Here is a 17,740-nt window from a genome sequence, read left to right as displayed (position 1 = left end):
GCACCACTTGCTGAAGAGACTGTCTTTATTCCATTGGATATTCTTTCCTGCTTTGTCAAAGATTAGTTGGCCATACGTTTGTGGGTCCATTTCTGGGTTCTCTATTATGTTCCATTGGTCTGAGTGTCTGTTCTTGTGCCAGTACCATACTGTCTTGATGATTACAGCTTTGTAGTATAGCTTGAAGTCCGGGATTTTGATGCCTCCAGTATTTGGTTTTCTTTTTCAAGATTGCTTTAGCTACTCAGGGTCTTGTCTGGTTCCATAGAAATTTTAGGATTGTTTGTCCTAGCTCTGCAAAGAATGCTGGTGTTATTTTGATAGGGATTGCTGCCCCATGCTTTCTACTAGATCAACATATTTCCTTTTTGCCATGGCTGTTGGGAAGCTCACAGTCAAGGATGGTGTCCACTTGTAACGATTAACTCATTCTAGGGGCCTAGTAACAGGTCGTTTCTTGCTTCCTTTAGCTGATTTTTGTTATTGATTGATTGCCTTTTAAAGATTATTTATTTATTTATTTTTGAGACAGAAAAAGAGAGTGAGCGAAGAGGGCAGAGGAAGAGGGAGAATCTCAAGCAGGTTGCGTGCTGTCAGCACAGAGCCCGATGCCGGGCTCGAACCCATGAACTCTGAGATCATGACCTGAGCTAAAACCAAGAGTCAACGCTCAACTGACTGAGCCACCCAGGTGCCCCTAAGTGATTGATTTCTATATTTGTTTTTTATATAACTGTTCTTTGGTATGTTCTATCTTAGGAAGTCATCTCAGATTATTTACCCCAACAGGTGTAGTTTCAATCATCGTGAAAAGAAGAAAAAGTCTCCTGTACTCTGCGAGAGGTTAGGGGGCATGCCCTGTACATTATCCTCGTGACCCACCGTATCTGGGAGAGTACATACATGCGGAAAATGCTCATTAAAAATATGCTAAATACATTATATAATTCCTAATACTTATGATGTTCGTGGCTCTCCCCATGGAAAGTTCTGTAAGGAGACTGAATGACAATGGGATGTGAATCTTTTCTATTTCCTGTCTCCTGTGGCACCTGTCTGGTAACATCAGTGCAGCGGCTAATATGCCAGTTTTCCTTTTATTTGGTGCCTGGACTCTGCTAAATGCCTCACTGGACGGACAGCCTAAGAGGCTCACAGAGAACTGTTGCTCCTCTAAGAGGAAATCAATGACAGAAGTCTGGTGCTCACTGTTTCCAGTGGTGGCAGTGTCCTTGGTAACCCATCTCTCTCAGGTTTGCCCCCCAACTCCCACCTCCCAGAGTCTCCGCCTGGTGCGTTATGAACTTAACTCACTCTCTTGAAATCAGAGGCTCATCTTTACGTCGTGATTCAATGAGGACAGCCATTCTGAGCTGGGAATGGCTCCCTAGGGACATCTGGCTGCAGCCGAAACTGCCCATCTCTCAATCGTTCCTAACAAGATCCACATCATGCACATTTCAAAATGGCCCAATAGGACTGTGCTCAGCATGGCTAATGAAGGATTTTAGCCTTTGGCAAAGAAATGGCAGGGTTGGTTAAGATCAAACTGTTTCATTTAAGACTGATGGTCTTTTAACAAGCTCCCAAGGAACCCATGAAAGGGTCTGTAGAATAAAGCAAATAATCAGAACCCATAAACAAGGACCCTTTAGTGGAGGCGCCACACCTGTTTGCGTTTTTACATTCCCTTTTTTGTTCTTCCCCCTGCTGTGTGCTAAGGGTATAGGGATTTTGATGATGAAAAAGAAAAAAAAACCCAAAACCAGATTAGATCATGTGCTGCTGGTTCTCAGCCAGCTTTACTAGATTGCATCTCCCAAATGAAGAAGTTGAAATTTTTGTTTTGACATTTAGGAGCTTACAGGACCTGACTGCCACCTTCCTTTTTAATTACTTGCTCCCCGTTCTCTGTCATCACGTGTCCTGGGCTCGGGCTGTCCCAGCCAGCTCTTGGTAGCTTTGCACTTTTTGCTTATTTTCCTTCCTCTGCATGAAGGCTTTCCTACTCCCACCTCCCCACTCCACCCTCCGTCATGTTTACAGAACTCAAATTCCTTCCCTAGTGAGGAGAGGAAGCTGCACCTCCCTATGCGGGCGGAGTTTTGCTTGCCCTAATTCCATTGGGCCCGGATAGCAGATAACTGTCCATTTCTGCTTCTCCCCAAGACCCTACACTGCCAGAGGGCAGAGCCTGGGTATATACGGTTGTATCTTCTAGTGCCCAGCCAGAGCCTCGGATGCAGGAGGCTCTCATAATCATGGGTTGTGGAGCGGCGTGTTCTTCTTGTTCTTTTTAAAATCAAGTTTTATTAGTTCAAAACATGCCATACGTTCATGCTCAAAAGGTACAAAAGAGTCAAAAGTCACCCTTTTCTCTAGCCACCAGATTCCTTTCTATGTAAACAACCAATATCATCAGCTTTTTATGAATGTTTCTAGATATATGTAAACATATATATTTCCCCCTCCTTTTTAAAAAAGTTTATTTGAGAGAGAGAGAGAGCACGTGCGCGAGTGGGGGAGGAACAGAGAGAGAGAGAATCCTAAGCAGGCTTCATGCTATCAGTGCAGAGCCCAACATGGGGCTTGAACCCACAAACTGTGAGATCATGACCGAGCTGAGATGAAGAGTAGGATGCTTAACTGACTGAGTCACCCGGGCGCTCCCTCCCTCCTTTTTGAAATAAATGGGATCATACTTAAACAGGTTTGCACTTTGCGTTTTCACATTACTATGCTCATATACACCTACTTAAAAAAATTTTTTTAATGTTTATTTTTTAGAGAGACAGAGACAGAGCATGAGCGGGGCAGGTGCAGAATGAGAGAGGGTGGGACAGAATCCGAAGCAGGCTCCAGGCTCTGAGCTGTCAGCACAGAGCCTGACGCGGGGCTCGAACTCACAAGCTGTGAGATCATGACCTGAGTCGAAGTCGGACACTCCGCTGACTGAGCCACCCAGGTGCCCCCCCGTATACACCTATTTTTAAAACTTACTTAACCAATTAACTATTGATAATGTTGACATTGTTTTTATTCTTATTAAAAACAATGCTGCAATGAATAATCGTGTATATTTGTCATGTTCAGATGTGTAAGAATTTATGTAGGGAGAATTTCTGGAGGTGGAATTTCTAGGCCAATGGGTGTGGGCACTTTTACTCTTGATCATCATTGCCTAATTGTTAATTATAAGGAATGTGCAGTTTCACACCCATCAGCAATATATGACAGCCTCTGTCCCTGCACCTTTGCCAACACAATGTGTTATTAACTTTTGGGCAAGTTCCATTAAAAAAATTAAAGTTAGACTTCATTTTAAGTGTACATGCATGTGACAAATTCACGATCACCTCTTGGATTGAAAATCATCAAAAGTATCTGGGGATGTTAACAATCTGGAGATTCTAACCCCATGTTCTTGGTTAGACTCCAAGTAATTCTTGGTTGACTCCAAGGATAATTAAGGAATGTGGTCGAAAATGTCGTGGATAGCCAATTTCTTTAGTAAAGAGGTTTTATTTTTGTGGCGAAATTTACAGATTTTAGATGCATTTTACATATTAATTTTGACCCGTGGGTACCTTCCTACATTTTCAAGAATTTAAAGCATAACCTGTAGGAGCTAGCTTGATGAACACACGGATGTTTTGGGTAAGATTTTGTGTATCTTCTGATTATTTTATTTTTTTTTAAATTTTTTTTTTCAACGTTTATTTATTTTTGGGACAGAGAGAGACAGAGCATGAACGGGGGAGGGGCAGAGAGAGAGGGAGACACAGAATCGGAAACAGGCTCCAGGCTCTGAGCCATCAGCCCAGAGCCCGACGCGGGGCTCGAACTCACTGGACCGCGAGATCGTGACCTGGCTGAAGTCGGACGCTTAACCGACTGCGCCACCCAGGCGCCCCTCTTCTGATTATTTTAGTTAAGAGATCACTAAAGAGGTCAGAAGATAGTCTGGAAGCTGTTCTATAGTCGTCTTGTGAGGATTAAATGGCATGTCCGTAATACTTCTGTCACAGTACCCGACACATAACAGGCACTCAACAAAATAGCTGTAACTATTAGTTAACAAATATGTTGTTGTAGGAGTGATGCCAGATTAAAGGGCTACTTTGGTGGTATAATCTGCCCTCTTGGAGGTTAAGGGCTCTGGAGTGTGATGAATTCCTCTCTAGCACTCATTAGCAGTGTGACTTTGTGCATATTCCCTAACTTCCCCGGCCTCAGTTTTCGCGTCTGTAAAGTGGAAGAATAAAATCCAAGGCTCAAGGTTTGCCATAAGCTTAAATGTGCAATACTCCTAAGTGCCTGCTAACACTCGTCCTCTTCTTTCTTCTCAATCTACTGACTGGAGCCATCCAAGAACCCATCAAACAACCCAGTAAGCCCAGGAAACCAGAGGGATCGAGACCAGGGCGCCGCGAGCACGTCAACTGTGGCCGGTGCGCCGCGCGTCCAAGCGGAAGAAGGGTCAGGAGCGACAAGCCGTCGCCGAGCTCCCCCAAACCATCCCGCTCCTCCCCTCCGCGAAGTAGACCCCGCCGCCGTGCAGGCTGCCGTGCAGGCCGCCGCAGCCGGACGATCACCCCGGCGACGCCGCCTTCCGGTCTGCTTGGCCCCGCCCACTTCCGGTGCCGGCGCCGCGCGTCATCGCCTGGGGACCGAGAGCCGGTCTCGCGAAGGGCGGTGCGGGGGCGCGGTCCCGGTGGAGGGCGGCGGAGCTCCGGGGGCGCGCGGCCTGACCTCGGCGTCGCCACCGGCACGCGGCCATGGAGAGCGGAGGGCGGCCCTCGCTGGGCCAGTTCATCCTCCTGGGCGCCAGCTCTGTCGTCACCGCCGTCCTGTACTCCGTGTACCGGCAGAAGGCCCAGGTCGCCCAAGAGCTCAAGGTCAGTGCTGGAGCCAGCCTGGCCTCAGCCGGGTCACCCCTGCCCCCGGTCCTGGTGAGCCCACGGTTCGCCTTGGGCCGCTCCAGCGTCGGAAACTTGGCCAGAGGGGAAACCGGCCCTGACAGGTGTCGCTCCGCCAGTCCCTGGAAGGGCTAGGACCGGAATTCGGGTTTCGTAATAACCGTTTCACTGCCCCCTTTCCTCCGAAGCCCCTCTCATTACTCGGAATCTCGATTTCATGACTTTATTCGACAACTATTTGTTGACCACCGACTCTGCTCCAGGCCCTCGGGGACCAAAGTCCCTACCCTCACGGAGATCGCCTTCTGGTACAAGCAGACAGACAGTAACAAGTACATCAGATGGCATGACAGATGGGGAGAAAAATACTACAAAATAATGTGGTGAAGAGAGGAAATGCAGTGCTGGAGAAAGGGAGGTTTGCTATTTTAAATAAGGTGACATTTAGCAGAGCCCAGGAGGAGGTGAGGGAGACCGTGCAGGTGTCTAGGGGAAGAACAATTCAGATGGAGGCGATAGCAAGTGCAGAAACCCTAGACTTTGCCCATTTATGTAACTACTCAGTTCCTTGCATCTACAGACTCTTCCTTTTTAATATTTTAGTTATTTTAAAAATAACTCTTCCTTGGGCTGCCCTTTACAGCTTAGCACCTTCTCATCTTTTTTTTTTTTTTTTTTTTTTCTTCACGATAATTTTTTGAGGTAGAGAAAATGACAGTTCCCTCCAGATTGCAAAGCAGGAAATTGAGAGTCAGAGGAAAGGTCTTACAGCTGGTCTGGTTGGAACTTAACGTGAGGTCTTTTGATTCCAAGTGTGGGATTTTTTTTTTTTTTTTTTCTGATTGACCACATTGCTTTATTGTGAATGTCTGGCCCATGAGAGATGGACCTCTTTAGGTCGGAGGCAGGGTCTCATTTGTGCTTTGTCTTTCTTTCCTTCTAGGTTCTAACTCCGTGCTTGACGAGTGATAGATGCTCAGTAGATGTTTGTCGATTCCTTTTGGCTGAAATGTCCCAATATCGCAGTTAGGGCTTAACTTGACATTTATCTGAAGAAGGCTTCCTAAACCAGACTCAGCTCATTATCATCATATCGTTTTCAGTGGAATCCCTGCTATCGAGGGGAGTGTTGGAATCCATCTGAAATGAACTGGGTTACCACGCAGTTGGATTTGTGGTGCATATGGCCTCCTCGTGAGATTCCAGCTGCCCAGTTGTTTTTCTGATTATAAATAAGTCACTCCTGAAGTGATTGGCTAGGAGTGTAACTGATAACTTCACTTGCTGCCTCTCAAAGTCAGAAATCAGGTTGGCATCAGGCTGGCTGAATGTGGGAGCTTTGAAACCGTGAACTCTCCAGGATCCGTTTTCGAAAAGTCTTGCCAGTTAGTTCCCAAATGAGGATGAAAAAGCCCCTTCCTGGAAAGAGTCGGGATTCCTAACATTTTAGAGTCTGTTCTCTTGATCATACTGCAAAACTTCCAGAGTAGGTTTGAGTCTTATCCTTGTGGATCTCTCATGGCGATGGGAATACATACTGCATGCCTGCTATGTGCCCGTCCCTGGGCTAGGCTCTCCTACACCTTAAGCTTCATTTAGTACACCTAAAACTCCGGTGAGATTTTTCTCCCCAGGTTTTTAAAAAGTCTTTTAATGTTTACTTATATTTTGAGAGAGAGAGAGGGAGACGGAGGGGCAGAGAGATAGAAACAGAGTCTGAAGCAGGCCCCAGGCTCTGAGCTGTCAGCACAGAGCCTGATGCGGGGCTCGAACTCACGAGCTGTGAGACCATGACCTGAGCTGAAGTCGGGCGCTTAACCGGTGGAGCCATCCAGGCGCCCCATTTTCTCTCCAGTTTTTTGAAAGTTTTGGAAAGGGACACTCAGGTAAATTAGGTTGCTCACAAAGTCATAGTAGATACACTGGAGCTTGATTAAACCCCAGGTCTTTCTGACCCTATTCCCACTCATCTTTAAAAAAAATGCTAGGGGCGCCCGGGTGGCTCAGTGGGTTAAGCATCCGACTTCGGTTCAGGTCATGATCTCGCGGTCCGTGAGTTCCAGCCCCGCATCGGGCTCTGTGCTGACAGCTCAGGGCCTGGAGCCGGCTTCGGATTCTGTGTCTCCCTCTTTCTCTCTCCTCCCCCACTCACGCTCGGTCTCTCTCTTCTCAAAAATAAATAAACGTTAACAAAAAAATAAAAAAAAGTCGAACTGGCCATTCTGTGGTGGATACTTTCCCAGTTGTGTGACTTCAAGCAAATCACTTCACCTCTCTGAGCCTCCGTTTCCTTGTCTGTAGTTGGGGATAATAATGTCTACTGTATAGGGATGGTAGGAGCATCACATGAACTTACGCACTTAAAGTGTCTAGCTTAGTGCCTGGTGTATACAGCTGACCTTGGAACAACATGGGTTTGAACTGTCTGGGTCCACTTATCCGCAGGTTTTTTCTGATAAATACAGGACGGCAAATGTATTTTCTCTTAACGATTTTTAAAAAAAATACTTTTTTTTTCCCTCTAGCTTGCTTTAGTACAGGAATAGAGTGTAAAACACGTATACAAAATATGTATTGGTTGATTGCTTATGTTATCAGTAAGGCTTCTCATCAAAGTAGGCTATGAATAGTTAAATTATATACAGATTTTCAAGTGTGGGGGGGCGTCGGTACTGCTAACCCCTGCATTGTTCAAGGGTCAACTGTAGTGGGTCTGAGTGGTTATTCTCTAATGTATTCATCAGACACCTATTGGGCGCCTGCTATGGGTCAAGCACTGTTCTCGCCACTGGGGGGGGGGGGACAGCAGTGAACAAGACAAGCAAGGTCCCATCATCTCCCACAGTTGAATAGTCCGGGGGAGGGAGACAGATAACAAGTCAATAGACTGTAAGCGTGAGTTGCTAGGCTGCTATTTGCATTATCCTCACAGGATAGGTGGTTAATAAGTTTGTATTGACGTGGCTCCTGTCGTTTACTGTATAGCACTAGCCTCACCTCACAGTGACCTCAGGGTGCCAAGTCCCCCCTCACTCCCAGAGGCTTTACTTGCCTGGCATCTTCAGATTTGTTGACGGCGATATGCCGCAAGTAGGGAGTGTCCTTCATCCCTGAATGCCCAGCGCCCAGCACAGTGCCTGGCGCATGGATGCTCAGGACACGGTCATTGATTTTATTAATTTTGTCTTGTTTGTGATGCAGCGGGCGCCAGGCGTGGTGGGTCCCCACGCGCGGTAGGTCGGAGGCTGAATGGAGGGAGGGGTGGCAGGAGTAGGGAGGTGGCAGCGGTGGTCACCGTGCTCGCCTGCTTGTCCAGGGGTAGGACGGCGAATGGGAAAGCGGGAGAATAGCGCCAGCAAACAGAGCCTCACCCTGCAAAGTGAAGGCATCCCTTTCCTGCCATGCGTGATGGGGAGCACGGATGGAGACATGCTCAGAGACCCCGCTGCCTGGGCCACTGCCACGCGTCTGGCACCCGTTTAGGTGCTTTACACGTAAGGCCTTTGGATGCGCAGTTCGGTGTCGTCAGGAAGAGATTAAATCATGGTCAGTCTATGGTATGAAAACTGATAAGTACCTTTGCTGTTTTCACCAAAAGAAGTTAAAACGCAAAGGAGGGTATGTTTCCAATAACAGGAGAAAGAATGTGCACGGCACCCTGGTCTCTAGATGGTACACGCCTGGTTATGTGGTACAACTTCCGGGACACAGCTTGGGGACGTGGTTCTCCACACTCTCCTTCCTGCCTGATTTCCTCATTCTCCCGACGTGAGACAAGCAAACAGTCATTTTCTTGTTTGGCCTTTAGGTTTGATAGAACGCGCAGTACTCATCAGTCAGCGTAATATGTTGTTTGCATTTAGGGAGCGAAAAGAATCCACTTGGGTGAAGACTTGAAGAGCATTCTTTCAGAAGCTCCAGGAAAATGTGTGCCTTATGCAGTTATTGAAGGTATGTTTATTTATTGGTAAAATTAAAAACTTCCTCTTCTAAAAGTTTGATAAAAATCTTGGCTGACATCGAGGGCCTTTTGTAGCCTTGGGGCAGTGGTCCAGAACTTGGGCTTCAGGGTCAGAAAGACCTGGGTTTTTGCTGTGTGATCCTGGGGGCAACCACCGAACCTTTCTGAACCTCCCTTGCCCCATCTGTAAAGGAATTCCTCCCTTACAGGGCTGTCGTAAAGCTGAAATGAGGGATCCTTGTAAAGTGCTTAGCAGAGCGCCCGCAAAACATAACCTGCCGTGATAATCATTTTCATCATTTTGATTAATTAAGCTCAAACCAGACAAAATGTAAATCACCGTAAAAGGAGAGGGCGGAAGAATTCTTCAGAAGGCGAATAATTTGTTTCCGTTTAGGAGCTGTCCGATCGGTTAAAGAAACGCTTAACAGCCAGTTCGTGGAGAATTGCAAGGGAGTGATTCAGCGGCTGACCCTGCAGGAGCACAAGATGGTGTGGAATCGAACCACCCACCTCTGGTACGCATCCCCTCTCGCCTCACCACCCCTCACGGTTGGTCGGCTCGGACGCTGGTGTCGCGCACAGACCAGTTTCTTCATGCTGACAGCGTGCTTGCGTATGGCCTGAGGACCTCTTCCATCAGAGTCCCCGAGGCATCTTGTTCAAATGCAGGTTCCTGGGCTGCGTTCCAGACCTCCCGAGCCAGCATTCGCACCGTGGGGGGTGTGGAACCTGTTGGTATGCCCACTGAGTTTGAGAACCACCGATTTATGGCATGGGTTTGTGAATTCAGCATCTATTGCAACAGTTTTGTGCCATCACACAGACAACCGTTTTTCCAACTGACCTAGTTTTTTGTGTGGTGTTGTTTTGTTCTGTATTTTGTTTTTTATCGTGGTAAGAGCGCGTAACGTGAGACCTACCCTTCTGGCACGTTTGGGAGCGTGGCAGGCAGTGCTGTTACTTCCAGCACATCTCCAGACTTTCTTCGCCTCGTATAACTGAAACTTTATACCCATTGTACAACAACTCCTGTTTTCTTCTTCCCCAGCCCCCGGTGACCACAGTCTGCTGTCTGTTTCTATGAGCGTGACCTTTTCAGATCGTCGTGTACGCGTTTGTCTTTCTGCTGAGTGGCCCAGTTCGCTCAGCACGCCGTGCTCCAGGCTCATCCCTGTTGTCGTCACAGACGGCAGAGTGTCCGTCTTTTCTGTGGCCGAGTGATGTCCCACTGTGTGCGTGTCACGTTTTCTTTAACCACTCAGCCGCTGACGGGCACCCAGGTTTCCGTGTCTTGGCTCCCATGACCAATGCTGCAGGGAACAGGGGAGTGCAGCTACCTCTTTGAGATCCTGATTCCAGTTCTTTGGGATGTAACCCCAGAGGATTGGGATTGCCGGATCATATGGTAGTTTTTGTTTGTTTGTTTGTTTGTTTTTTTAAATTTTTTTTTCAACGTTTTTATTTATTTTTGGGACAGAGAGAGACAGAGCATGAACGGGGGAGGGGCAGAGAGAGAGGGAGACACAGAATCGGAAACAGGCTCCAGGCTCCGAGCCATCAGCCCAGAGCCCGACGCGGGGCTCGAACTCACGGACCGCGAGATCGTGACCTGGCTGAAGTCGGACGCTTAACCGACTGCGCCACCCAGGCGCCCCTGTTTGTTTGTATTTTAATGTTTATTTATCTCGTGAGAGAGAGAGAGAGAGAGAGAGAGTGCATGCAAGCGGGGGAGGGGCAGAGAAGGGGCGACAGAGGATCCCAAGCGGACTCTGTGCTGACAGCAGAGAGCCCGACTCAGGGCTGGAACTCATGAGCCGTGAGATCATAACCTGAGTCAAAGTCAGATGCTTAGCCGACTGAGCCACCTGGGCACCTTTGTCGTAGTTCTGTTTTTAATGTTTTTAAAGAAATCGGATGTTTGTTTGAATGTGGCAAAGAGAAATAAATGGCAGAAGTGACCTGTGACAGTGTTTATTGCCCACTGGTATTGCCCGAGAACCTAAAAAATTGAGCTTCCCTATTGAGGCACTCGGATAGTAGCGATTTGTGTGTATTCTTCTAGGTATTTCAAACTTTATCCTGTCCTGGCATTTCGGCCATCCCGTCTCTGCCTGGGCATGAAGTGTTTGCTGTCCTTCATTTTATCTTGGGCTCTCTTGCTGTCTTAGGAATGACTGCTCAAAGATCATTCACCAGAGGACCAATACGGTGCCCTTTGACCTGGTACCCCACGAGGACAGCGTGGACATGGCCGTGCGAGTGCTGAAGCCCCTGGACTCCCAGGATCTGGGCCTGGAGACTGTGTACGAGAAGTTCCACCCCTCCATCCAGTCCTTCACTGATGTCATCGGCCACTATATCAGCGGCGAGCGGCCCAAAGGCATCCAGGAGACCGAGGAGATGCTGAAGGTTGGGGCCACACTCACGGGGGTCGGCGAGCTGGTCCTGGACAACAACTCCGTCCGCCTGCAGCCCCCCAAGCAGGGCATGCAGTACTATCTAAGCAGCCAGGACTTTGACAGCCTGCTGCAGAGGCAGGAGTCGAGCGTCAGGCTCTGGAAGGTCCTGACGCTGGTCTTTGGCTTTGCCACATGCGCGGCCCTCTTCTTTGTCCTCCGAAAGCACTATCTGCAGCGGCAGGAGCGGCTGCGCCTCAGGCAGATGGAGAAGGAGTTCCAGGAGCACGAGGCCCAGCTGCTGAGCCGCGCCAAGCCTGAGGACAGGGAGAGTCTGAAGAGCGCCTGCGTCGTGTGTCTGAGCAACTTCAAGTCCTGCGTCTTTCTGGAGTGTGGGCACGTTTGTTCCTGTGCCGAGTGCTACCGCGCCTTGCCGGAGCCCAAGAAGTGCCCCATCTGCAGACAGGAGATCACCCGGGTGATTCCCTTGTTCAACAGCTAACAGTCTGGAAGCCCCACAGGTAGACGTGAAGGGACCCCCCCCCCCCCAAACCTTCTCAGGAATTTTCGTCTTGAGGCCTTTAGCAGAGCAGTGATGGGGGCAGCTGTTATCCTAGGTACGACCGAGGGAGGGGACTGGGGGAGTCAGATCTCACGCCTCTAGCACTAGATGATGCCTTTCCACCCTGAGGGGGACCCTTCCAGCACTGCCTCAGAATCCCAGCCCCACCCTGGCTGGGTGTGGTGGCCTTGCATTCCTTCCTGGAACCTGAGGAGTGTGCGTGTGACTGACAACACCTCATCGCTCAAGGGCCCGAGCCAGTGACCTCTAGCTCTTCTGTTCTGGTGTCTTCTGGTCCTTTCTGGGGAATTGCTCGTTCCCGTGGACTTCAGCCTTGAGTGACTCAGCCAGCAGGGAGGCAGAAGTCGGGCTCTGGGTGCGGTGTGTGTCTGGAGGAGCTGCCTCTGAAGAGACTCTCAGTCTTGCTTGTACCCCAGGAGGAAGCCAGGCTGGCCGTGTCACTCGTGTCCCTTTCCCTCACCGGCTTACCTCGTAAATGTGTGCACATGTGTGTCAGGACGGAAGAGAGTGAAGTCTGGCATTTGCCTTCTACCTAAAAGACGGGAACTGCTCGGCAAGCTGAAGAGCGGTCACTTGAAGGGACAGTTGCGCTATCTTGCGGTCCCTGGTGGTGAAGACGGCAGCTTGGCCGCGGCCCTTCCAGTGATCTAAAGGCAGGGCTGTCAGAGCGCTCCTCCGGCCCTGGTTGGGACCTCCCGAGACCTGAGGGGGCCGAGGGCTGGCTCCAGCTCTCCCGGCCTGAGATCAGCTGGAAAGGCATCGCCACCTGAAGGAAGCGGTAAGGCCTCTGCAGCCCCGGCCTCCCGGCCATCTCCGCTTCCCTCCAAGGCTGTCACCGAGGACAAGCAGCCAGCCAGCACCCCGAGCACAGAGCCTTTTCCAGGGTCCCGCCTCCTCACGTGGGAAAGTTAACATCCCGTGGGTGTAGTCACATCGCCCCCTCTGGATTGCCGTTCACCCCCTCACCTGCCAGACGAGGAGGGGAACCTCTCACCCCCTCCGGGGAGTCACAGTCTTATACACAGCTCTTCTCTCCCTTCCCTGGCTCTGAACATCCATCCCCATCCTCCTCTGTGTGGGGGCGGTGGGGGTGCTCTCAGGGGGCTGACTCCAGTTCTATGCAGCGTCCAGTGTGGACAGCACAAATTAAACACGTTACCACCAAGTGTTAGCCTGTTGCTTTGTCAACAAAAGTTCGATGGTTAGGCTGAGGCTTGCCCGAGATGGAATGGAATCCCGCCGCGGTGGGATGATCTAGGGACCTCAAGGCCTCTGTGTATATCTTCTTTCTCTGTAGAGAGGTGGTTGGGGGCTCCCCCAACCACAGGTGGTGTGCAGCTTGGGGAGGCGGAGGCCTGGGGGAGGGCGTTCCGGAGGCCAGCCTGTAGGTGGCGCTGGCCTCACTGAGACAGCCATCTTTGAAGAAGTCCTGACCAGAGGGGCACCGAGACCGTGGGACAGCCGTGGGGGGCTGGAGGATAGCGGGGAGGAAACTGATGTGTAGAGTGTTGTACTCTGTGCTCTTTCAAGCTTTAATTTCAAGGCAGGTTAATCCTCACAAAACCTGCAGGCTCTCATGGCATCTCTCACAGTCAAGGAACTAGCCCAAGAGGGGAAGTTCACTGGGCTAGGGGCTTGCAGCTGATACGTGCTGGCTCTACATTTAAACTCCCAAGATGTTTTCAAAGCCCCCTCCTGCTGTGGCAGTGGGGCTGGCTAATTTCCTCCGTGTGCGGGACTATCCCACAAGGTATCGCTCCCATGTTAGCGGAGGGGCCAGCTGTGCAGGAACAGGCAGACGCGAGAACCCTTGTGCCTGTACCGAGTCCTGTCCGGTGAGGTGGGAAGAGTTTGGGTTTCCATGGAGCTGCCTTGGGGGTCGGGCAGGGTGAGGGGGTGGCCGAGCGTCCTGAAAGCACCTGCCCCCTTTGTCCTGTCCTTCAGGCCTTTGGCAGAGGGTGAATGAGCTGCCTGTGGTGGGTGTGTGTGGCAGTCTACCGAGAGTTCAGCCCTCGGCACAGATTTCATGCGAAAAATCAGACCAGAGTGATCGAAGAGGGAAGGCAACCTGCTCTACCCCAGCTCCTCTCAGATCTGGGCAGATCGCATCTGCCCCAAGTGTTTTTCCAAGCGGAGCTGGGGGAGACCCACAGCAGCACACTGTCCCTGCCCTAGGAAGTGACAGCTGGTTGGGAACATGGGCACACATATCCTCAGGTTCTGGATTTGAGGTCCCTGCTAGGTCCTAGCCCAGCTGGGGCTGGGACTGTCACAGTCTCGTTCACCTGTGGCAGTTCCCACATTCCATCCCGGGAGCCTCGTCTCCAAGAAGGTTGAACAGGACCTATGCTGGACGGAGATGGGCCCAGGCTGGGAGCAGGGCATGACAGGGGGGTGAGGACATAGCGGTTAGTTCTGGACTGGCCTTGGGATAGTTGAGAGTTTTCAATTCTTTGCTGATTCAACCCTTATGCTCACCACTTTAATCCTAGGCAAACAGCTTTAGAAGTCATCTTGAATAACCACGCCTGGCTTTGAACGTGTGCTAGGCACTTCATATGTGTTAATGCGTGTGGTCTACAAAGTGGATATTGTCATCCCCAGTTTACAAGTGAGAAAAGGGAGCGTTATGTTTGTGCTTACAGCCACACATCCTCAGGAGCCAGCCAGTGTTAGCTTCCTTACAGGCCTTGTTTCTTAGACTTAGGGCAAGCAATCAGGGGAGACTGAATCACCCCTTTTTACAGGTTATGTGATGTGCTGAAGGCTACCAAGGTCTGACTATAATGCCTAATGTGATAAAAGGCAGTTCGTCTTTTATCACATGAAGCCTGAGAGGCTAAGAAGGGAAGTTGTCCAACAGACAACCGAGTATTACAGACACATAGTGTTTTCCAAGCCAGTCAGCACATTAACAATCACGAGTCACACCCTGGTTTTACATACCACAGGGTAAGGCTTTGAGGTTCCCTAGCTTATCTTGATGAAACAGGAGCTGGAAGGCAGGTCTTTGGAATCCTAACCCATTCAGAATTATGATAGAATATTCTAGAAGCAACAATATGTGGAACAACTAAACAACAGCACAACAAACTTGGCCAATCTGACACCCTTTATCACCCTGGTCTTAGGCCATGAAACCCCCAATTGGGTGATGGATCCAGTGCTGATCCCACAGGGCCTCTGGAATGCTCAGAGAAAGAGTTTGGTATCATTGACGAGCACTTACTCATCTAACAAACACTTGCTAAATGTATATTCTGTGTCTGGAGATGCAAAAATGAATAAAACAGCCTCTGCCCTCAAAGGGCTCAGAGTTGTCTTAATAAACCCCAACTGTCTGAAAGGCAAGTAAACCCTATTGGACGGGTGTGGTGACTCTCAGTTGTTGGGAATATATGTGGTCCACACAATAGCGTAGCTAGGATGGGCCTTTGAAATTGGCCTGGTTAGAGCAGATTCCCTGACCATTTAAAATAAACCATCCAAGGGCACCACATCATTGCTGAAGGGGAGCCAAGCAGAGAAGATCTACCCCACAGAGCCCAGAATGACCTACTTAAAACACCAAGTTGATCGTGTCCCTTCTCTGCTTAAAGCCCTTCCCCAGGCTCCCTGTCATCTCCAGGCCCAAGCCCTGACTCATCCATGGCGTCTGCAGGCCTGTGTGACCCAGCCCCTGGCCACCTCTCCAAGCCTCTCTGCAGCTCTCTTTCTCACACCTGTGGCTCCGGCAGCAAAGGCACTGAGGTTCCTGAAATGTGCCATGCTGAGTCCTGCCTCTGGAACCCCAGATCTTTCTTCACCTTGCTAACATCTACTCACCCTTGAAAACTCAGCTTTAGGTGGTGTCTCCTCCCTTCCTAGATGCCTAGGCAGAGTTAGAGCCCCCTTCCCCTGAGATTCCCTAATAGAGTCTTCCCTTTCCTGCCCTTAACCGAATTGCCCACGTCTTGGGCAGTTTCCGTATCTTAGTTCTTGCCAGGCACGATGTTTTGGTCGTCACTGTGCGCTAATTAGAGCTAACTTCGGGCTTGCTCTTCGCTAGGTACTCACTAAATGCTGCACGTGACTGATGCCATTTAACCCGCATCGTGAGTTACGTGTTTGCATCATTCTTCCTTTAAAGAAAAGGAAACCAAGGCCCAGAGAGGTCAGGGATCTTGCCAAGCTCACAAGAGAGACAAGATTTAAGCCCAGGTGGTCTGACTCCAAGCCCAAGAGCTTAAGCAATGAGTGTATGTGGAGTGAGTGAGTTGACTAGTGAGGGAAATAGGTGTGGGGAACACGGTTCTGGAAGGCTGCCTGGGGCGGGGGGTGGTTATTGGACCAGAGATCTGGGCCATGACTTGGTTGTAAGGAGTGAGGGAAGAACCCCTCTTAGGGCCTCGAGCCAACGTGGATAAATTGTGTCAGAGAAACATCACGTCCAGCAAGCTGACCAGAACCTTGAGGACTCCACACAAAGTTGGGACAACGTTCCTGTGTGGTGGGAAATAGTCTGGACTGGCAGCACGAAGGCTGGCCTGCTCTCAGGTCCTGGCTGTGTTGCTGTGTGATCTTAACAGAGTGATCTAACCTCTCTGGGCCTCAGCTCTATCTAGAAAAGGAGCAAGTCAGATTACAAGCTTCCAAGTCTCCATCCAGCTCTGACAATTGGCGTCTCAGAGATGGGAATGCATGAGGGAGTGAGGAGGGCGGTTTTGAGGCTCTCTTTGGGGCTGCTGCTCTGACAGATGAGATGTGGGCCCTCTTCAGGCTTAGCTGCCTGCAAACAGCCTCAGGACCACGTTCCCATGAAGCTGGGGAGATCAGCACATTTTCTCTCTAATTAGATAGTGGTAACTTATCAATTTTGAATGGGAGAAGTTTCGATGTATGATGTCCTGAATTGCTCCCTGGAGTGCTCATTAGTCACTTCCCCTGCAGCTGCCTTATTGTTTTCCAGATGCCAGCCGAGGGACCTGGCATTTCCCTTTCCCAAGAGTAGGGCACACGAGGCTGAGCTAGTGACACTGGCTTTGGGCAGAGGGGCTGACTGGGCCTGGGTGAGGGTCTGCCTGGTGAAACTACAAGGCCTTCATTGCTTACCCTTTATCCTCTGTCCCTTCCGGAGCGGCCTCCCATTACGTTCCTCAAATTCAGATCCCTCCAGGGTTGGGCCGTGACTCTGGAGAGCCACAACTGAACTCAATAAGCATTCATTAGGCACCTCGTGTGCCAGGCACCCTGGATCCGTAAACCTGAATGCTCTCTAGGCCGCGGGGAGGGAGTTACAAATGAGGTCATATTAATCTTCATGTCCAAGTCGCCACAATTGCAGGCCTCCCATCCCCTCATCATCTTTCCTAGTATTTAAGGTGCTTCATAGGGTGGAGCTTCATAAATGCTTGCAATAAGTTTGTCCATAGTCTTTATTTCTTCCTACCCTTCCTGACTCAGGACTCTGCCGGCCATCTGTCCTAGTGCTGCAGTGTCTACCATGACCTCCAGGTGGCGCTGTGTCCCCACGGTTGAGGACGGCTCGAGGACTCGGGTGTAAACCAAGGCCGCGTTTCCAAAGGTCAATTTTCTCTTCCGCTCCGGGTGGGGAACAGGCCTCAGAGGCCTGAGAGCCCAGTCAGAGGAGGATCCTGGGCTGCTGATCCCAGGGCCAGCGGGCCACAGCCCGGAAAGGGGGACAATCAGGGATTTTCTCTTGGGTTCCTTCCTATCTCTGCCCGAAGGAAGCTGGGTACAGATGTGAAAGTTTTGAGAAGCCCAGAAAATTCTGGGGGGGGGGGGGGGGGGGGGAAACAATCCCACATTTCTCCCCCGATAATTTTCCAGGCATTCACATCTTTAAATATACTAACCCAGGCTTCTTTCAACAAAAATG

The 17,740-nt window shown here is 50.2% G+C and overlaps 1 protein-coding gene and 1 long non-coding RNA gene across 2 annotated transcripts; both read left to right on the top strand.

Annotated features, from left to right (window-relative positions):
• Positions 1-4,650: 4,650 nt before the first annotated feature.
• Positions 4,651-13,027, top strand: MUL1 (mitochondrial E3 ubiquitin protein ligase 1). The gene is made up of 4 exons (XM_025912530.2): positions 4,651-4,898; positions 8,783-8,870; positions 9,278-9,398; positions 11,052-13,027. Exons 1-4 carry the CDS (start codon positions 4,779-4,781, stop codon positions 11,779-11,781), a joined length of 1,059 nt encoding a protein of 352 aa, XP_025768315.1. The 5' UTR covers positions 4,651-4,778; the 3' UTR covers positions 11,782-13,027.
• Positions 9,411-10,848, top strand: LOC147577823 (uncharacterized). The gene is made up of 2 exons (XR_015254519.1): positions 9,411-10,305; positions 10,532-10,848. It is a non-coding gene; the product is annotated as an uncharacterized LOC147577823 (long non-coding RNA).
• Positions 13,028-17,740: the final 4,713 nt, after the last annotated feature.

Source organism: Puma concolor, chromosome C1 (assembly GCF_028749965.1).
Source record: "Puma concolor isolate L17-30 chromosome C1, mPumCon1.1.hap2, whole genome shotgun sequence".
NCBI classification, from domain to species: Eukaryota; Metazoa; Chordata; class Mammalia; order Carnivora; family Felidae; genus Puma; species Puma concolor.
This window is presented reverse-complemented; position numbering and strand designations above follow the sequence as displayed.

Coding starts and splice junctions, on each gene's coding strand:
- MUL1 (XM_025912530.2), top strand. CDS start 4,779: ATGGAGAGCGGAGGGCGGCCCTCGCTGGGCCAGTTCATCCTCCTGGGC. Junction 4,899..8,782: donor AGGTCGCCCAAGAGCTCAAG/GTCAGTGCTGGA, acceptor GTTTGCATTTAG/GGAGCGAAAAGAATCCACTT. Junction 9,399..11,051: donor AATCGAACCACCCACCTCTG/GTACGCATCCCC, acceptor TTGCTGTCTTAG/GAATGACTGCTCAAAGATCA.